This window comes from Anas acuta, chromosome 1 (genome assembly GCF_963932015.1).
Source record: "Anas acuta chromosome 1, bAnaAcu1.1, whole genome shotgun sequence".
Classification (NCBI taxonomy): Eukaryota; Metazoa; Chordata; class Aves; order Anseriformes; family Anatidae; genus Anas; species Anas acuta.
Genome location: NC_088979.1, coordinates 62,402,800 through 62,424,539, shown reverse-complemented (window position 1 = coordinate 62,424,539; position 21,740 = coordinate 62,402,800). Strand labels below are relative to the sequence as shown.

At 38.6% G+C, this 21,740-nt stretch overlaps 2 protein-coding genes across 4 annotated transcripts in view; one reads left to right on the top strand and one right to left on the bottom strand.

Annotated features, from left to right (window-relative positions):
• The first annotated feature begins 277 nt into the window (after positions 1-277).
• Positions 278-5,598, top strand: ATP4B (ATPase H+/K+ transporting subunit beta). Its single transcript, XM_068679077.1, has 7 exons — positions 278-439; positions 1,301-1,429; positions 1,769-1,882; positions 2,066-2,265; positions 3,037-3,093; positions 3,663-3,755; positions 3,935-5,598. Exons 1-7 carry the CDS (start codon positions 328-330, stop codon positions 4,094-4,096), a joined length of 867 nt encoding a protein of 288 aa, XP_068535178.1. The 5' UTR covers positions 278-327; the 3' UTR covers positions 4,097-5,598.
• Positions 5,599-8,939: 3,341 nt separating this feature from the next.
• Positions 8,940-21,740, bottom strand: part of TFDP1 (transcription factor Dp-1) — a 41,142-nt gene continuing 28,341 nt past the window's right edge. For 2 of the 3 annotated variants that reach the window (XM_068679041.1, XM_068679032.1), the window contains exons 5-12: positions 20,990-21,111; positions 19,144-19,309; positions 18,804-18,950; positions 15,246-15,314; positions 14,007-14,158; positions 13,141-13,307; positions 12,491-12,572; positions 8,940-10,264 (exon numbers count right to left, since the gene is read on the bottom strand). In XM_068679041.1, coding sequence (XP_068535142.1) covers positions 10,117-10,264; positions 12,491-12,572; positions 13,141-13,307; positions 14,007-14,158; positions 15,246-15,314; positions 18,804-18,950; positions 19,144-19,309; positions 20,990-21,111 — 1,053 coding nt within the window. In that variant the 3' untranslated portion in view covers positions 8,940-10,116. The remainder of the gene's footprint in view (positions 10,265-12,490; positions 12,573-13,140; positions 13,308-14,006; positions 14,159-15,245; positions 15,315-18,803; positions 18,951-19,143; positions 19,310-20,989; positions 21,112-21,740) is intronic. The other variant, XM_068679048.1, reaches the window with a different exon arrangement.

The window sequence follows — 21,740 nt, the reverse complement described above, 5'->3', positions numbered from 1 at the left end:
CAAGCCCTAAAGGCACTCTGCAAAATGCGTAATTCTGCCAATCTACGGAGGTGGCCAAGAGAAAGTAGAAGGGCATTTGATAGGAGCCAACTTTCCTGCGGCAGCCTGGCCACCCAGTCGTTATCAGCACTGCTTATAAAGAACTGTATCTGCTGTGGGTTAATAGCCGTGGGCAGGGGCTTTCACTGGTCTAGGAAGTAATCTCGTTGACCTTCAGCAGAGCAGAAGATATAAAAACCAAAGGAGTTGTCTTGGGCAACTGTTTGGGCACCCCTTGTGTTTCTCAGCTTCTGAGGAGGACGTGTTTGGGGGAAATTCGGTGACAAAATGGCAACTTTAAACGAAAAGAAGACCTGCAGCGAACGGATGGAGAATTTCCGTCGTTTTGTCTGGAATCCCGAAACGAAGCTGTTCATGGGAAGGACCTTGATTAACTGGGGTACGTTCCCATGCATTGGGATCTCCTCTTCCTTCGGTACCCTTAGAAACCTTGCAGGGGGAGGGAGCGTTGTACTGATGAATGGGATATAACGTGCTGATGGATAGATTTTTTTCCTAATCATTGCAAACGTCAGTTCTCGTATGTGCTTGGGCTGGCTGGTGCTAACGCCATGGCAGCAGCTTCTTCTCCAGACCTAGCTGGGGAACTGTGAGAAAATGTTTTTTGTCCCGTTCTCTGGAAACACATTTTGCTTTTCTGAATTTCCTTTCTAAATTATTGTCTGTTTAGTAAATCTCTGCTATCATAGTGGGCTAATGCATATTTCAGCTGAGTCTCCCTCAGCCAAACTTGTGTCCGCAACAACGATGTGTTTTATGAGCTATGTTTTGAAAAGTGCAGCTCTGAACACTTCAAAGAGGGTCCCTGCTCTTCCCACAGACCCTAAGGGTAGCTGCAAGCTCCCAGAAGGTTTTTATTATTTTATTTATTTATTTATTTTTCTGGTGGGAAACTTGTGAGTGCAGCTTATGGGCCACTCTTGAGAACAAAAATCAGACCAAAATATGAACCTTTCCTATTTGTGTCTACATTACACACACAGATACGGAAACAGAGCATTATCCTAAGTCTTATGCTGTAATGAAATGGCAAGACGCTGCGTTTTGCTGAAGGTGGCTTCGGATGTCAGAGGCGATACAGGTCTCAAATCAGCACACCTGAAATACTGCACTCCCTGATCCAAACAACACAAGCAGCAGCTTGTCTTTGCTGATGAAATACGTCTGCTTTTTTGCTTAGTCTGTGCGTTATAAGGAGCTGAATGCTCTACAGTGAGGATTTCACCTCCTTTTTCCCCAGTGTGGATCAGCCTCTACTACCTGGCCTTCTACGTGGTGATGACCGGGCTGTTCGCGCTCTCCATATACTCCTTAATGAGAACGGTGAACCCGTACGAGCCGGATTATCAAGACCAGCTGAAGTCCCCAGGTACAGCTGCTGCACAAACCATCCCTGCAAAATTTAGCCTCATCCTGAAAACACTTTACCAACTTAAAAAAAAATGTAATAAATCAGCGTGTTTAGTTCCTTTATGCACGCCACACTGTTGAGACCATCAGTGCCCAAGCACAGCAGTCACTGACAAGTGGAGAAGCCCTTGGGGAAGGGCTCGGCCCCAGGGGAAACCTGGCTCCAGCTCCAGCCTCAAGCACTGGGAGGGTCTGGGGGTGTCCTGAGAGATAGGGAGGCCAGGCACGAAGGCTGTTGTCAATTTAAGCAAACTAATGGGTGCCCGGCACCTCTGCTGCTTTGCCTTCCCTTACGAAGGTGTAACGTTACGCCCGGATGTGTATGGGGACAGAGGACTACAGATCTACTACAACACATCGGAAAACAAAACCTGGGAGCGACTGGTGACGACCCTTCAGACCTTTCTGACAGGTAAAAGAAGTGGTGAGGTTTCCTGCATCACGTTGAAGAAACATGCTGTCACATCTCCCTTATCACACCCCAGTGCCTGTATCTCCCTCATCACATCCCTTCTCCCTGTAGAAGCTGCAGCCTGATTTTGGGATGTGTAACTTCTTCAGGGAGGAATGTTTCTTTCTTCTTTCACAAATCTAGCCTATACCCCTGCTGCTCAGCATCTGAACATCAACTGCACAGGTGACAAGTACTTCATCCAGGACACCTTTGATGGCCCAAACAACACAAAGCTGTCCTGCAAATTTACATCAGATATGCTTCAGAACTGCTCTGGCATCGCAGATCCTACTTTTGGATTTCCGGAAGGCAAACCTTGCTTTATTATAAAAATGAACAGGGTAAGTAGAGCCTCGGACTGCACAGAAGAAACGATTAGTTGAGAGCCACCAGGTCTCATGATTCTCTGCTGGGGAACTGCTCTATAGCCTGCTGCCCCAGTGGTTCTCTCCTGCAATACACAGATCCCGTGGCTTCAGTTAAAGTGTGAAGATGGAGCCATAAATAAAGTGATTTCAGAGATGTGCTTCTTGCACACCTTATTTCTCCAACCTGCAAGGAAAATCTTTTTCCCCAAGGAAAATTTTTGCTTGCTGCATGCCAGCCAGGGCAGGAGAAATACATGTTTTCAGTGCTCAAGGGACTTTACTTCCTTTTGCTCATGCTGCCACAGGGCACAACCCTACTATTTTGACAGGATCAAATGGACTTGAGAGTTTCTGCTCAAGCCAAGGCTTCCTAGTAAGAGATAATGACAGGCACAGCTTCTTTGTAATTTTCACCCAACTACCTGCTTTAAGGGACACCCGACTGCCTGGGTTTCGGAAAGAGCAACCCTTGCATGCAGGTGATGAGCTGGACTTGCCAGGAGGTGCAGCGCTACACAAGCTGGGTGTGTTAAAGCACTGACCAGCCAGGGATGCACTGTCCTGACTCCTAAATATCAACCCAACAAGTTTTTTCCACGCCGGGTACCTAAAATGAGCCGATCGGTCTGTCAGTGCCTTGTGCAGAAACACATTAAGCAGCACCTGAAGCTCAGTTAACCATTTGTTCACTTTTCTCTCTCAAAACAAATTCCAAGATGACCAAATGTGTGCTTTCTGTTTCAGATTATCAAGTTTTACCCCGGTAACGGCACTGCGCCGAGAGTGGACTGCACATACGTGGTAAGTGCATAAGGCCTGGGCTCAAAGGTTTCCAGCACTGCAGGTCTGAGGGCAAGCTGTGACAGAAAGGTCACCCTGCACCTCTGGAAATCGGGTCATTCTGGCAAAGCGCAGTAGGAATGTTCTTAGTGCTGGGCAATTTCTGGCACCAGCAGGCATCCTAATAACAAAAAAAAAAAGAGAAAAAAAGAAAAAAGAAAAGAAAAGAAAAAAAAAGTTTTCTTTTAAACCACCCAAAATTGTTTTTCCATACTGCAGGAAAAACACAAGAACTTTTGCTATTTGTTTTCCTCTCCCATTAGTGAAGCTTATGAATCAGAGCAACTCCTGCAGGCTTTCTGCAAATTTCAGCAGATCCTAATTCACTGAGTTCCCAACTGCTACAAAAGACCACTTGGCTGTTTCTCTTGGCAATAGTAACAGCAGGAGATTTCCACTTTTATTTGAAAAATAAAATTGGCACTAAACAGACTGCTGAACTCGCGTTTTAATACACACTCTGCAGCTTTTAACAGCAATAAAACATTTGCACAGGGCTGGCCAACAAATCCCCTCTCTTGCTTTCACAGGGTGATGAGTCTCGCCCGCTGGAGGTGGACTACTACCCAGCGAACGGCACCTTCAACCTGCACTACTTCCCTTACTACGGAAAAAAGGCACAGGTGGGTGCTCATTTACGTCAGCTTGGGTTTTCTTCATCTGTGAATCAGATGAAATGCCCGTCTGATAATTTCCGCGATCTTACGTGAACTGGAGAGAAGGTTAATTTCAAGAATTAGTTTGAAACCAATTACATAAAATTAAAGTACCCATTGTTATGTTTTGTTTTTTTTTCTCCTAGCCTACTTACAGCAATCCTCTGGTAGCTGTGAAATTTCTCAACCTTACAAGGAACGTAGAACTCAAAATAGTGTGCAAAATCATTGGAGCTGGGATTACCTTTGATAATGTTCATGATCCCTACGAAGGAAAAGTGGAATTTAAATTGAAAATAGAAGACTAAGCAGCAGCAGCAGAGACACTTCTGAAAAACATCTGTGAGGAGTGACTTACCTGTTACTGCATTCACTCATATTTATTTTCTATGATTTCCAGATAAATTGACTCAAATTGCAGTGAAAATAGACATTTTCTACTGAAAGGCAACCCATGTAACTAAAAATCAAGATACCACTTTCCGTGTGCGAAGGCGATAGGGATCACCCTGCATGTACATAGCTTGCTTGTGCCTCCGTGCAAATACTTGTGCAAAACAAGTTTCCTCTAAACCCAGCAGGTGTGTCCTCAAAGAAAATAAGCACAGGATCAAAACACCATTTTCATTTACTTTTCAAACCGTAATAAATAATTGATGTAAATACTAAACATTGTAGAAATAATTAGGGTAGCTAGAAAAAAAAGTTTGAAATAGCACAATGTAATACAATACTCAATCTGTCTTGTATAAGATGTTTAAATTATAAAAGGGTAAGTAGCAAAATTATCTGTATCCCCATACATTTTTATTTTTTTGTACTAGTCAGCTAAGCCAGATTTTTTTTAAGTTGACAAATCAATGGCTGCAAAAGAAGTGAACTTGAAACCGGCCTCCAGGCTACAGCTTTTATTGTACCTACCACTTGTCATTTTTGTCCAACAATAAAAACGCTCGGTAAGACTGTAACACCCAGTTACATCCAGGAGAACTGTATTCATTTAGCTGTTAGGGGCTGTTGGTTTTGTTTGCTTCCCCTCTCCAACCCTCCCAGTAGAATAGCTTTATAGGGCTTGCTGGGTTACCTGGAATAATCTGGAAAAATGAAAATGTTAAAATTAAATCTTTAAATGAATTGAAAACTTGAGAAGTCTAGCCCTAACAAACAATACAAAGACACAGGGCTGCTGTGTCTGTAGAGTATATTTATCTTAGATGAAGCCCAGGTTGCTTCAGCCGAAGAACAAACATTACACAGAAAAGAAATCCGACAGAAATCCTTCATTGCCTGGGCATGTTAGAAAGATGGGAAAGGTAAAACCTCACCATTATGACACTGACATTCTGACACCCAGCTCGCAGAAAGAATCTGGTTGAAGGGGAGTATTTCCACTTCAAAACCAGAAGGGCATTTGAGCCTATTCTTTAAAAAAATTAGCATTCTACATTTCAGAATTAGTAAGAAAATGCACCCTCATATAGGAATTTTTCCCCCGTCCTTCTATATTTCAATTTTTACTGCGTCTTTGCCTCTCTTTTAAGAAACTGAATGAAAACCAATTTTGCATCCTTGTTGGAACACAGTTCTCTTCCTCCTACACATCTTTCCAAAATAATACAGAGAAGTATGAAACAAAGTATTTTTGATAACCAAAATAGTAATTCATGCTCAAAAGTAATTCGAGGTTGTCTGCAAGCAGAATGTTTAAACATTATTATAATTATATCACAGAGACCTGTCCCCCTGCCGTCTCTAACATGGGCAGGTTCTCCGCTTGACCGTATTTGATTCAGCTTCTACAACCTGCAAGCTGGAATCAGGCGATGCAGTATTAGAAGCTCACATTTTAGTGCACTACAGCACAGCACAGGAAGAGGCTGAACAGATTTCCCACCTACCAGTATCTGTACAGCCACAGCTTCAGAATTACAACCTATAGCCTTGCAGAAAAGCCTTTGATGGGGCAAATGTAAGGAAAAGACAAGCCTGTCCCCATGTTGAACAGATGATGATGCATTCTGCAGTCAGAAACTCTGTATGCAGGTCCTCCAGGTACGGTTCTTTTAAGAACAATGATTTTCACCCTGAAGTTGGATTTAACTTACAGTCGTCTGATAGGATTCTCTTTCTTTACTGGAATTACAGGTAACAGCAACGCAGAGCAAGGTTTGTGGCTAGTGTAGTCGAAGTGGACATCTGTGAATTGATCTGGGTTTAATTAATATGAGCTTGCCTAGAACCCAAATCTAAGCATACTTAAACAGCAGAACCAACAGCATGCAGGTATTTTGTAATACTGCAATAGCACAGCCCAGCAGAATGCGCAAGCATTTCACGTAGCGAGCAATATAGCCAAAGCAGCAAAAAAAAACTTGCAGTTGTGCTCTGGAGACATCCAAGCAACAGAATTGATGAGACCAAAATGAGGACAGGAAGGAAAAAGGGCCGGACGTCCTGCCCCAGGCACAGGAGGGTGACCGGCAAAACCAGAAGCACGTTGAGGAACAGGGAGGAGCTGAAACCCTGCTTCCTGCAGGTGGGGTAAGGAGCAGCAGGGAGTGGGGAAAGATGCAGACAGACAGACAGACTGTCCGCCTGGTTCTGGGTGCTCTGGGGAAGGAGCTCTCTGATCACCTTAAGGACTAGAGAGAACTCAGCACCAGCTGTACAGTAGCAGCTACTGCACAGCCACAGCTCACATAGCGTCCAGTTGTCATATGCTGAAAGCTGTATGGAAGTAGCAGTTATGATTAATTATAAGCAAGAACTAGCCATTAGCACAATGTGTATTGCTATTGAATGAATTCAGTCGTTTTGAATTTTAAAACTAGTCCCCTTTATCAGTCTTTTAAGTGTTCCCACTGCAAGTCTCTAATTCCTTGAAATATATACATGTGCACACAGAAGTATGTATATAGATATAATATACCTGCATTCAGCTACAGCATTAGAGATATTTGATTATTGATACTTGTAATCAATACAAATGGGGAAAAAAAAAACTGTCAGGCTACACGAGTCTTTCTTTGATTAGACACTGAAGCAGTGGATTTCAGAACTAAATACATATTTTAAAAATATATATAAATTCCTGAGTTTAACTGGATGTTGATCAACGAGAGACCCTGGGAGCAAAGGCAGTTAGTTTGTGCTCGTGGCGCAGAGAGAGGGACAGGCAGTGGTGACACCAGAGAGGATGGCTGTCAGTGATGGACTGCCAGTTGCAGCTGTGCAGCAGAGATGGGATCCGTTGGGGGAAAAGACATAGGGAAGGTAGCACCATTGGCATAAACACCAGTCTCTGTTCTTTATTCTCTACCACACAGAAAGGTTTGGGTTGGAAGGGACCTTAAAACCCACCCAGCTCCAACCCCCTGCCATGGGCAGGGACCCCTCCCACCAGCCCAGGCTGCCCAAAGCCCCATCCAGCCTGGCCTTGAACACCTCCAGGGACGGGGCACGCCTGACAAGGGATTTCTGGGCATTCTGTCTTTATCACAGCAAATATGTAACCAACAATCTTGATTTTCTCTGGCTAATGTTTTGCTCATTGGTATTGGCACACTTTCTCCAACCTGTAGCAAGAGGCAGGCGTGGCCAGGTGAGCACCACAGTAACGCCAGGTGAGCTACTGGTGAAAACAGCTGTTAGAAGTAGGAAAGGCCTGTGCATGTCTATTGTCCTCCTCCAGCTTGCTCTTAGCTTCACCTGTATTTCTGCTTGGAAGCCTCATCCTAAGGCAGGTGGTCTTCACTTCCACCTGCTCAGCTAACTACCTTTCATATCATAGGAGCTTGGTAACTTCTGATGGTTTCTGAAGATCAGCCGAGCTTCCATTCATCTTTTGCTGAGTCTTCAGTATGCAGGCAAGCCAGATAAGCCATTTGTAAGACTGCTCACGAGACTGGCATATGCGATTTTCTAACACTCTTTTTTTTCCTAACACTCTCAATATGGTAACTCAGGCTGGAAGGGACTAGAGGACTCCCAAGGTGCAATCCCTACTCAGCTGTAAGGTCAGAGTCTAGCTTGTTTCATGCTTTTATCCTGTCCCACCTTTGAAAACCCTAAGGGTGGGAGTCAGCACTCTCTCCAGGCAACTTTACTTACTCACCCAACATCCCTGTACAGTACTGCCTTCCTCTTTTCACGTAAATCTTGAATCATACCTCAGAGACTTAGAATATAAGGAAAAACTGGAATAACCCTCTTGGACTGTCAAAAGGTCCTTGACAGCTATCGTTGGGCTCTGCACATAAAAATCGCCATTCACTGCCAAAAAGAATTTGAAGCAGCTGACCCACCTGCTACAAGAACATGGCTTCTAGCATCAGCACTGCAAGGAATGACACATCTTTAGTTAGAAGCAAAACATTCAATTAGCCTTCCCCTAAAAAGATTTTTCCAGACCTGTAAAATTACGTAATTTTCTTGGTTCACTTATATTACTATAGGGTTTGATACAATTACAAAGTGTTCACTGCATTATCAACTGATCTGTAGTAAGCACCCACATCCTTTTACCACAGAACATGTGTCAGGGCATAATCTGTCACCGTAACATTCCTCATGTTTACCCCTGGGTTTAAGCACACGGAGGAGCCATTACCACAGACCCTAACTTGTTATTCTAACTTGTCTTTGCAGCAGCTCCCTTCGTGGAAGCATCTAAGCCTGACTCTGGCAGTGGCCTGAAAGAGCAACTGAGCCATTTCAGTAACCTGTGCTTTGAAACAAGAGCAGAGAGTGATGTACCAAAAAGGTGCAAGTAGATGGAAAATATATGAAGACTTGCTTTGAGAACACGGGAATGTACAACAGAAAGCGAGGACAGGAATATGGGATGAAGATTTAAGACAGCAAGCGTGGGGTTTTACATAGAATAGCTGGATTAGAGTATGGCCTGACATTCTGAGGAGCAACAGGACTGAAGTAAGGAGACATGAAAGAAGAGAGTACACAGTGTATAATAGTGCTCTTTGCATCGTAAGGTATCAAGACCTACAAGGACAAATTGCTAAACTAAAGCAAAAAGCCAGGAGGGTCCTATGTAGCACAGATGCAGTATCCTGAGACAGTTAATTCTAGGTCTTGTGGCGAGAGGAAGTGAAATGTTCTAAAATTACCCTAAAATTAGAAAAACCACAGAGCTTGTTAAAAATGCCCATGCGCGTTTTATTAATAAAAACTAACAGTGCCAAGGTTAAACAAGTCAAACAATTATAGTCTCTTTATATTCCATAAAATATTACAGAAAAGTTTATTTGTGTTTCAATAAAAAGACTACTGTCTTAGAATAGGCAGCTGACAGTATTTGTGCAGTTAATTGTTTGTGAATAGATTTAAAAAGACTACCACCTGCCCTGAAATTCCTTTTATAAAAATGAACTATTAAAAATGATTGACAAATTTTGAGTTAAAAAACTTAAAACATTCTCTATATTTAATTTCAACTTTATAATAGATTACAGGAAGATGCTTATGAAACAAATACAAACATTTGTTTCAGTACATGTCTTTATATGATAGACTTATAAGTATGTAAACAACTATATAATAAAAAGTTTCCAAAGTCTGCCTGTAAGAAATCAGGCAAATTTTACCATAAGCAATAAATCATTCCAAACCTTCAAGACATTTTATATAGCTGCACCAACTGGCAGTAAACATTTGCCAAAAACTCTGTAATTCATGTCCCAACATACAGTGACAAGTATATAAACTTGATGGAATCATAATGTTAGATATAATTTAAGGGAAAATAAGTTCACAACAACATTTCTGGAATTTAACATGTAAAAAAGTAGGACGTATCTTTCTTGTTTGGTTCTTTGGACACTGCATGGTTAACAAAAAAAACACTACTACATTAGCTCACTATCCCTCAAAAAGTGGTATAATCAAAATACACTCCAAATAAATTGCCATTCAGTGTATTCATTTTCCACAGAAGGATAGCATTTTATTTCTCAATGATGTGTCTACAATTTCTTTAGCAAACTTAGCAAGAACATTTGGGGCAAAATCCATTTTCCTTCAAGTAAAAAAAAATAAAAACAAAAATAAACCAAAACCCCCTAAAACGAGTAAATAAAGGCTCTGCATTAACACACTGGTATCAAAAACACACATCCACACCACATTTAAAAATATCCTACATAAAACAATCCTTGTTTGCTTATCAGAGGTGCAATTTCTAAACTCAGAACTGCTTACCAACATTTTTCTTGAGGGACGGGGCAAAGTAATTTGAGACTTCTCTCCCTAGAACAATTTATTCCTGAAGCTTGCTGAATTTTAACAAAAAATAGTCTACAAGCAAAGGGCATCAGTCGTCATCATCGTTTTCATTAAAATCATCATCGTCGTCATCGTCATCCCCTACGTAAGAAACTGGTGTTTCAACTCTGGAGCCACTGTACTGAGATCCATTGGAACTCGTAGCCAACATCCCATCTCCACCATTGGAAAAGTCACTGGAAAAAGAAAAAACAGTTGGCATTGCTTAACGATTCTTCCCAGTTTGCTGTGCTTTTAACCATTATCACGTATCTGCTCCATTCCTGTAACAGATCTGCCACTTCTACTTTGTAAATTGTCTTTAACATAGGTCTAAGTTGCTTCTCAAAAGCTCTAATAGTAATTTAGTAACATCTGCTTCTAACAGTTGAAGTAATTTTGAAATGTTTCTTATTATGTTTGTTCCATGGAGTTTAATATAACAATGAAATCCTTTCACAAGTGCTTTACAAGCATGTTTTTCAGATTTCATTCAAGGTATATTTACTTTTAAGAGTAAACAGCTATCTAAGGCCCAAAACATTTTTATGTAGCGCCAGACAGTTGCATCACAAGTGAATCATGTCATCCCGAAGCACTAATCTTGATTTGGGAAGTACGGAATTCATAGTTTCTCCCAGTTAATTCCTTGTTGTTACATGGCCAACTACCATGCTGTATTATTAAACTGAGCATTTTTATTCTCACTGTGCTTTTCTAGTTTTAAGAAAAATTCCTTAGTATCTTCAATTTTTATCCCCTGTAAGAATATTAAAAATTTGCCTCTTAGAACAGCAAGTAGATTTAGAGCATTCACTTTCTTAAATACATTATTTTTCCCCCCATAATACACATGCATTGTAGATATGGTCTGATATTTCTTGTTCCTAGAGAAATTAATTGCGTTCAGAAGAATTTTACTTCTAATAGTCAGTACATTTCTGCCTCCATCATTAGTTGCTATTTTGCTAGTCTTTTTATTACCAAGTTTGACATTCTTAGTTAAGATCAGTGAAAAATCCTTTTCCTGAAAAATCACTGAAATGGCATTTCTAACTTGACAGATACTCATCATTTTTTCAAAAACACATTTTAGTGATTTTTAATCCAGTTAACACGTATAATCAGCCATGCACAGTCTTGTTGTGTTGAACGAACTCAAAGCTTTGGACGTCTATCTTTACACAAATTCAAAGTACTATCAGTAAAATTATATTCCTGTTCTTTAATCTTGAATAAATTAATCCTGTGCTTTGTTTTGTATTATTTGATCTGAAATTGGTGCCAAACTAGCTAACCGTAATTAACCAAACACATCCCACCTCCTCTCTTTCCACTACTGGCAGAATAACAAGCACCCCAGTTTTTAAAGTACTTCTCTAAAGAAGACAATACCTCTTCTCTTCTGCTTTTCTAAACATATTTTGTCATAGTTCTCACTGAGCTTCGTTTCCCTAACATAGAACAGGCTGTGTTAGGCTATGTTCCCCTCTCATGCTCTTTTGGGCAGCTGTATAAGCAGGTAGTCCTGTGTATCCCTTAGCTTAACTATTTCCCTTATTTCCCAACTTTCCGGAACACAAAGAAAACAGTAAGATCATACACAAAATGTTACATTTTTTTTTCCCAAATATGATGTTAAAATTGCTAATACAATTACACTTTCAAAGTAGACTAGATATTGTATTTTTATAGAAGGGCCTTCTTCCAACTCTGAGGGAAGACAAACAGGTGAGAAAAAGCTGCCAGAAGATCACACTTTCAGAGAAACAGAATAAACCCTTATACTGATGGGATATTTTTAGATAAGGATGTAAGAGTTTTGCCTTTTAATACAAATGCCTTAAGGAATATCCCCCAAACTAGGCCTTCCTTAAGGAATTTTAATACAGCAATTTCCCAAATAATTGCTGAGGCAGAAACATAGAAAGTGGCTTTGACACTTAAGTCAGTGTTACAGAAAAAGCCTACATAATGTAGACCTTACCCTTCCCTTCTCATGGCACATGCTCACACAAAGTTAAACAAAGTCATGGGCTTATTGTTCTACCAGCATCTGATGCTGTTTAAAGTCCAAAGACTAGGATTCCATTTTACCCTAGACACCAATGACCAAGGGAGAATCTTGACCAGATTGTCTTTAGACAAGTATCTGTTTTCTTGTCACAAATCAGAACAAAAAACACCTTCAAGATTAACATCAGTCTGATTGATCTGTTTTCCAATACCTTGACAAAGATTTCTTTAATGACACTGGGAAGAAGCACCTCTAGTCAAGTTAAAGCCATGTCTGAGGATAAACTCAAACACATATCCACACCACATTTAATCAAAATACAACCAATTTCACAAAGTATTTCATCTGTAATTAATTTTATTTCATGCTTACTGGTTTTCAAAACTAATTGACAATTCCAACTCACCTGGCTGAAAATCTTGTGCCATTTGATGCAGAACCTGATGAAGATGTGACATATACACTGCTGATTGATCCCTGAGCCATTTCTGTAAAAACAAACAAGTGTTATTGCAACAATATTTCAACTCTTCCTATTCAGAGAAAACGCTTAATTTTCTCAGAGCCCAGAAAATAAGTCTTACAACCAAACCAACATATTAATGCCCTATACCCAAAATTTTGTAATTAAAATTAGTGACTGCAAAAATTCAAAATAAATTATACATCTTACGTTGAAGTGAGCAACACAGAAGTCTTCAGTGTCCTTATATAGCAAAAGTAATAAAACATCATAAAACAAAGCCATGACCACGTTTGCACTTAACACCTTTTCAGACAAATCAACTACAAGTCATGTCTTCATAAAAGAAATTACACACTGAAAAGATCTACTGGCATGGGACAATGCAGAATGCAGTTCTCTGAAGAGCAACACCCTCTTCTCTAAGAATCTCTGTTTTTTGTTCCCTAACATTCACTAAAAAGCACACATTTGAAAACTTATAAATCTACACCACAAACCAGTGGAAATCAACTGATCTTAAATAATCTCATGTTTTTCTCCTCGATTTCCATGTTAAGAAGGAAAACAAATTAACTCTTAGAGTAACTAACCTGTCACATATGGTTCCAAAGCTTTGGGAACCAAACTCCTTGCAATTTTTAGGTCCTCTGCTGAACAGCTTCCAGATTCTAGCCCACAGGCCATCCCCATTCGTTTTAGTACTTCTATATCATCATGAATTTCAAAAGTATTGTCAAAATTAAATAGATACTCAAACCTGTAGGGGAAAAACATCTCGGTTAACTTCATCTTTCCAATCACTTAAACTTAACTAAAATTAAACCTAAAATGCATGTGTAATTTTAACAGATACAGATATTAAAAGTTTTAGTTAAATACTTAAACTATTTTGCACATTTGATCAATATTTCTCTAATCCCATTCCTCTCTTTTTGCTGGCAAAAGCCATCTACATTGTCATCTTTTCTTCTGTTTTAACCTTTTCTTGTAAGCTAATAGTGCAAGCAGAAATGACTGCTACTTTCAGCTTTTACTTAGGAGATGAAAAGCCTAGGTTTTTGAACCAAAACCAGAGAACAGCAGTTCTAAAAGCAAAATCCATTTTCAAGTCTGCTGGCTGTATTTCATCATGTTAATGGCAAGTTTACACTACCTGGTAAAGTATTACCTAAAAATTCAGCAGAGCTGACTTACTACACTTTCAAAATCTTTAGACAGTTCATACATTTTAAGTCACTGTATCTGAACACAATTATTCCATTTAATAAAAAGCTTCATGCAGCTCTGTTTCTATTCAACGTTATGCTTAACTCAAAATTGCAAAGGTCTCAATCTACAAAAGGTAAAAGTATGTTTATTCATACTTCAGTTTTAACAATTGCAGATGAACTCTTTAACATAGATGTAAAACTCAAAGGTGTAGCAAAAGCCAGAAGGAAAAACTTCATTTACTCACTTGTCATTTGAAATACTGCAGTCAATCACTGTTTTCTTGCTGGTGTTCACAATGATGAATGGCAAATGGATGACAGAATTGGAAGGTGGCGGCCGATTTGCCTGTTGTTCTGCCTGACGATTTCGCTGAACGAGGTTCTTGAAGGCAATTTGCTACAAAAAGCAACAGTGATATGGGAGTGAATTAAACCTTCAATATTTGGTTAACCTACAAATCCCTCAATGAATACCAGCAACGGTTGAAACATGTAAATGCAGAAATGAACAGAGAATGTTCATCATATTCCTGAATTTTAAGATGCAACAAGAGACAAAAATTAGAGTATTAAAAATGCAAAATGATAAAAATTGAGGAAAAAAACATATCTAAGAACTACAACAGGACAGATCCTTGAGCAGATTCTTGACAGAGAGAAGAGATGACAGTGACTGGAAAAAGCAAGACTCATACAGCATCTTACTTCCACTCTGTTTAGTATTTCCTGCTAGCTACCGTACTCTACAATAATAGTTGAATGATTAATACTGTATTTTTGCTGAAATGGTATGCTAAAAAAAGGCTAAAGTTTGGGATGTGAACATCTGACACTAGGTTTCTGAATTGTTTAACTAAGATCAGTGACTTTACTCATTTCTTACCAACAATTTTTCAGAATGTAAAGTTCATATTTTAAAGATTAGCAAACTTAAGAACTAAAATCATTACTCAATTTTTTTTTTTTATTACTCAACTTTTTTTTTTTAATTACTCAACTATTAAAACTCAAGTTATATTAAAATCTTACAGAAAGTCACCAAACAAAGCACTTTTATGGTTGTAGAATCAAATGACATGAACAGGAATTAAAAACAAAATCCAAAGCAAACAGAGGCTGATAAATATCGGAGTTGTATAGATTGCTGTTCCACAGCTGTCTTTTCTTTCTGCAAGCTCTTCCTGAGATTCTCACCCTTACTGTATGTGATGGAATTACTGAAGGATACTCTGGTGAGCCACCAGCACAGTGACTTAGGGGGTAAACTGCTGCTTCCTACAATCTACTAGGTGAAATCTGGAAAGGAGTTCAGTTACAATTCAGCAAGTGTTCCAGAACAACTAAGCCACCTATACAACAGGGGCAGCTGAGTTCAAGAAAGGCAAGACACAGGCTTCTTAGATGTCTCCCATCCCTCACTGGGATAAAACAGGAATACACGTGTAAGTTACCTTGCCCTAGAGACAAGAGTACCTTGACTGTACCTGTAGAATGAGTTCTTGTAGTTGAGACTGTTTTTGCTTTATTCTTTCAAGTCTTCTCTGTTTCTCCACCTTAAGACAGAAAGAAGATGGTTAGTTTGTTGGTTTAAAACAGCATTTTCTCCCCTTAAATTGCTTAAATACCAGAGAACTGAAGGCATGAAGTATGTCAGTCATTAAGGTTCTGCTGATGATTCAGAGATCCACTAAGTCTCACATCAGTACTACTGATGGAAACTGTAACAAAGCAGAATTAACACATCGAGGAATAAAGTAGAATATATCAGTGAGTATAAAAATTTCTTTGCAAACAGAAGTTACGCCTCAAAGAGTTATCCAGATTCTCTGAAGGAGGCAAAGAGCATGTGGACCAGGTAGATCCACTTGATACCCTCTACTGTTATTGGAGGTACTGGAGAAGAGATATTAAAGAAATGAAGCTGTTATAGAATCAAAGGTTATGTCCCCACAGAATTAAACACATACTAGATAATAATAGAGAAGACAGGGACAATACAGTACCAAATAAACAGCTTTCTCAGTGGAGGAAGTCACCAACAGATTCTCATAAAGATTTCTTTTACAGACTATTACTCAAATTGTAAAGGATCAGAATAAGGGGATGAACAGCAAGGTGACAGAATTTGCTGTCAATGTTGGGCTATCTAGTATAGTAAAAAGAAGAGCGCTCATCACAAAGTACATAGGAAGTGCCTTTGTAGCACTGCGTGATTAAACCATCAAAATTAATACTGGTAAATATAATGTGGTATATGTGAGAAACTATAATCCTATTCATGCAAATTTCAGAAAAAGTGACAGGCTCTGAATTACATATTGCCACTCAGTAAAGTGATCTTCAACTACAATATCTACAAAAATATCAGCTCAGTACATAGCCAGAAATTTTAATTACTTGACAAGGAACAGAGAACATAACACAAGTTATCATTACATCAGCGTACGAACCCTGAAGTTTTGTATCTTGGATTCTGTAGGTCTTGTGATCCTATTTCAAAAAGGCCACATAAAAGAACAACCATGATAACTTATAGTATGGAACAGATTCCATACCATGAAATAATGAATAAGTTAAGACTTTTTAGGAAGGAGAACGAAATAAGGTGGGAGGGTGAGGAAGATAACTATAAACCAGGAGTAACATGGAGAAAATGAATGACTGGGTCACCATCACTTCCAATCAAAAAAAAACAACAAATGCACACCAGAGGATATCAACTAAATAGAGTATGCTTTAAAAATAAACAAAAAGGTATTTCATAAGAAACTCTTTAACACAGCTGAAAATCTCACTGCCATAAAAGATTCAATGTTAAAGGCAAATTTTGTACAAAACTGAAGACTATTAAACAGAAGGATATATACACACATCTGTGTCAAGTTGTGCCTGAGCCACCACTTACAGGAGAAAGCATCATTAATTGCTTTCTCTAATTGTATACTCCTTTTTAGCTTACTGCTATTGTCCAGCAACACGCTAGGATAGACAGACTGCTCATTCAAAAACAAAATTTTGTTCTTTTGTCCTTAAAATATGCACTTAAGAACAAAATTAATGGAGTTAAACAATTCACATGCAGAATGCAGTTGTGCCCGCTTTTGATGAAAAATTACAAGCATATGCTGTTGCAAAAACTGCAAAGGCATGATGTTAATGAAAAAAGACTAAGTGCTTTTAATTTAGCATTAGAAATAAATGCCTCCTTCCAAAAAAATAAAGAGGCTTACCACAAATGACCTGAGATATTTTCCTATCACATACACAAACTACACTGCTTTCTATATTAATTCAAGATACAGACCTTATTAACTGACCCCCACAACCCTTTTTGCATTATCAGGATGTATTTTACCATTTCTGATACTCTTTTTTACACAGAAAATACAAGTTTAAGAAGACAATACTACATGCTTAACGGGGAATCCCCCAAGCTCATTTGTTCCCTTATGAACTATTTTTATTTTTAAACAGTTTAAGGGTGAGGCTAAGCATTTTCACCTGGAATGGTCAAAAAAAAAAGTTTATTATGCTTGACAATTTCACAAATTAAACAGCCTCCCTAAGCTTGTTAAAGAAAAACAACAAAACTTATAAAAACTTTCCAGATACTGTCACTAACAATTTAAATGTCGACAGACCTTGCAGAAAAATTGGAGCTAGAACACTCAGGAAGTAATAATGGGGGAAGGGAAGAATCTTGCAAATTCCTTGAGCAAGCTCAACACATTATAATTTTTGCCATTTCCAAAAATACATTACATTTGTGGCTCAATTATTCCATGGTTAACAGAACCCCTTCCTCCTCTTGTGACTTGCAATTAACAAGTTCTCACTTGGATATCAGAAATTAGCATTCTACATATCTTAAATGCATGAAATTTCACTGAACATTTTAAGTTGCTTCTGTCGGTACTAATATTATCCCACCCTTCTTTAGGGCATTATCAGTCATGCCATTACATTCAGTAGAACAAGCCATGCATCTTTTTTTTGTTGCTCCAGCACTACTGGCAATGCTACACTTTATGAGACAGATTCAAAAACATCAGCTTGAAAATCCTCCCAGACAACTGATTTCCTATTCAGCACACAGAACAGACATCTTCAAACCACTTCACCCTAGTTTTTAAATGCCCTGATTGTCACTCTCTCACCCTAATAATTTTAATTTAAGATAAGTATCTTACTTAAATCAAACTCAGATTGATTAGATCCGTTATATTTTCTTCACCTAGACAGCAATTACATTGGCAACTGAAAAAAACAGTTACCAGTATCAAACAAAAATGTTCACAGAATTAGGCCTTTTTAGATAGGTTCCAAAATATTTTTCTCAACTTGTCTGCTTCTGTGCTGCCTTTAAGTTCTACTGAAGGGAACTTCACACTAAGAACAAATACAAAAACCTCATTCTCTTCTGATAAAGTAAACTGACCTAACTGAGCTCTGTAAACCTCAGTAATTATTATCCTGCAAGTGTAGGACTCAGGATACTTATAAATGAAAAGGAAAAATTCTGCCAGAACTTAGGAATACCTCTGAGTATTAAACATTTTGCTTCTCTCCCAAAGCTCATACTAAAAAATTTTGACATGTTTATGTAAAACAACTATCAGAAACAAAAATGACCTACAGCAACAAAGAAGGAACGCTGTGTGCATATACTGATCGATAAGTAACACTGCAGATGTATTATTTATGTGGCATCGGGAGAAAACAGCTTTGACCACCACTACTGCAGTGGAAATGTACACTAGTTATTCACTTTGATTAGCTTCCAATCGGAACCACTTCACATATATTTTAAGTGTTGTGTGGCAGAGTTGCTCCTGACATAGAAGACCTACTTCAAAAAACTATTCAAGCAGTCTGGTTAGATGTGTGTTCTGTAAATACAAGTTGGGAGGGGTGGGGGGAAGTATCAAAAGAGATCCAACTATTCTATCTTGCTATCTCCGAAGATCACATGCAAGATAAAAACATATTCAAGTAAACTTTTATGCAAACACAAAGCCATTGCGAATTTCCTATATAAATACCTCTAAATTCTGACATTCCTGAGCCGAGTTAGTAGGTAGACCGATCCATTTGATTTCCTTCTTCTCCTTAGAGATAATGTTCATGGCCATAAGGACATTTAAGGCATCATAGACACGTCGTCTAATATTCTTCTGGTCATAAGCCTGCTGTAGACATAGTGCATTAATCAAAAACATACCTGTGACAAAAATATTTGAAAATAAAATATATTACAGTAAATGGGTAAACTTGGGTAGTATCTGAACTGTTTCATTTAGCAGGAAGAAAAGAAATGCAAATCTAAAGAAATTTATCTTCCCCCATTGAGTTCATAAATACTTGTCCCCCCCATTTACTTACTGATTCATTTGGTGAAATGTGATTATCTGTGGTACTGAACTCTGCAACCAACTCGTCTGCCACCTCATTATATGAAGTGGTTCCTTTTCTTTGTACCTTCTCACAAACCTTCATAGAGAAATGACGTAAACCTTTGCCATTCTTCTCTCCTTTTTTGTTCCGCTTCCTAAATATACACATAATATGTAATTTAAGAAGATTTGAACTTTGGAATACTTAACATTGCTTTTTCAAATACAGGCACACTACAGTAAAAAGCAAGTCTTCCCTTTCGTTACACTCCTCACCCCTTTCCAACATTTTTTTTTCCTGATATTCTTCTCCCCTCTTCCCTGATAAAATTTACAGTAACAATTCTACCATCTTTATGCTGAGACACAATACAGATTTATCTTTTTGACAACTCTGCTAGCTCCAGTAGCAGATAAATTAACGACAGGGATGTTACTTAAAGAAGTCAATAAGGAAAATCTTACAATCTTCAAGACGGGGGAAAGGCTAAAATGAGAAGTGAATTAGAACAGGTAATTTATTTTTCTCTCTTTTTTTTTTTTTTTTTAAGATAGCCCATCTAGTTTTGCAACAAAAGCCTATGTTGGTTGAATATTGTTCCAAGTCTGATACTGATTGAACAGATACACTTGTTGAACTCACTTCACCGGTTGAGTACCTCTCCTATGAAGAGACACTCAGAGACTTGGGATTTTTCAACCTGGAGAAGAAAAGGCTCCAGGGAGACCTTAGAGCAGCCTTCCAATATCTAACGGGGGCTACAGGAAAGCTGGGGAGGGACACATTGTCAGGGAGAGTAGTGAGAGGACCAGGAGGCTTTAAACTAAAAGAGTCTAGATTAACCTCTAATCTAATCTAGACCATCTAATGGTCTAGATTAACCATTAAGAAGAAAATCTTTACTATGAGGGTGGTGAGGCACTGGCACAGGTTGCCCAGAGAAGCTGTGGCTGCCCCATCCCTGGAGGTGTTCAAGGCCAGGCTGGATGGGGCTTTGGGCAACCTGGGCTGGTGGAAGGTGACCCTGCCCATGGCAGGGGGGTTGGAACCAAATGGACTTTAGGGTTCCTTCCAACCCAACCCACTCTATGATTCTATGAAGCCGTTACAAAAGCTTCAAAATTACTATAGATGAAATATGTTTTTTTCTGCATGTCTTTCACATAAAAAGTTCTGTGTAACTTTTAGAGAAATCTAAGTATCAACAGAATTAGTATCAAAAATAGAACCTCTCATTTTCTCAAATGCATCATAATTCCAAAGTAGAAAATCTATGTGTAATGGGACACTGACGACAATTTGTGTCTTAAAACAACTACAGTTAATGAGAGACACTTAAAAACAAACTTGCACAACAGAAGACATAAGAACACCACATTCATTGTATCTACAATTTATCTGCAGTAAAGACTTTATTCTGATTTAGAACAATTCTTCAGGATATACTTTTTCCATCTGAAGTATACTGTCTTGTCTTAGAAATAACCCAGCAAAATAGAAATGCCAAATTAAAACGTGAATCAAATCAGGTGAATTCTTGTGTCCTTTTAGGAGCTGAATTCTCTAAATCCAAGTAACATGAGAAAATCTGTCAGTGTTTTACAGAAAATATCCTACTCGCTTGTATGACAAATGAGCAGATATTCATTCCTGTATGACTATGCCTATTTTTTTAACATAGCATACTTTAATGTCGAAGTGTTCTTAGTTGAAAGGTAAGTAGACTGTCCTTCTCACACAGCTCACCTGAAGAGTGCATACAGTATCACAGCAAACATTTAGAACAAAAGTTTCAAGCTATTTATTAATCCTTTGCAACTTTTATTTAGCTCACCCAGCAGACCACGGCGAAGAATCTGCAGTCTGGTTCTGTGATACAAAATGTGTATTAGGTGTATGTGGGCTTCCTACCAGGATAGTATTTGGCGCTGAAGGTCTCTGAGGTGTACTGATAACCTACAGCAAAGATAAAATCATTTGGAAAATAAACATAAGTATTCCAAGGTATTCAGATGCTGCAATATTCAAGTGATGTATTATCCAAGCATGAATAATAGTTTGTTTCTACCCACTTCTATTAGATGTTTTCAACTTATATACATTAGCATAAAAATCTTCAGACTACATGTTACACAGTTAGAGCACTCCCTAAGTAATAATCATTTATGTTTCATCCTTCCTAAGCAAGCTTTTCATGCTGTCTCATTTAACTGCAGATTTTGGTTTTAGATAAGAGCATTCCATTTTCCTTTAGCTACAGTCTGCCTCACCAACAAAATTTAAAGTTTACTCCCCAAGCTAGCTTCAGTAATTTCGCCTTTGCACGAATAAAGTAGAAAAACTTAAAAGTTGAAATGAAACCATCCACTTAAAATGTTTCTAATTCTTACAGAAAGCCAGCCAATCTCCCCTACCCTCCCATAACCAAAACTGCTCATTGTTGAAAACAGAATGAGGGTGGGGGATACAGAACAGGCACTGGGTGTATATGAACCAGCTCGCTTTCTCCCTGGAGAAAAATAAATAAAAACATCAATTTTGCTACTAGCAGTTCTCTACCAACTACGGACCAAAAACTTTAGCTG

Bases quoted from the DNA above. Each gene is read 5' to 3' on its own strand.
- ATP4B (XM_068679077.1), top strand. From the start codon at position 328: ATGGCAACTTTAAACGAAAAGAAGACCTGCAGCGAACGGATGGAGAAT. The intron at 440-1,300 runs GTACGTTCCCAT...CTTTTTCCCCAG, and splicing joins AAGGACCTTGATTAACTGGG to TGTGGATCAGCCTCTACTAC. The intron at 2,266-3,036 runs GTAAGTAGAGCC...TTTCTGTTTCAG, and splicing joins TTATTATAAAAATGAACAGG to ATTATCAAGTTTTACCCCGG.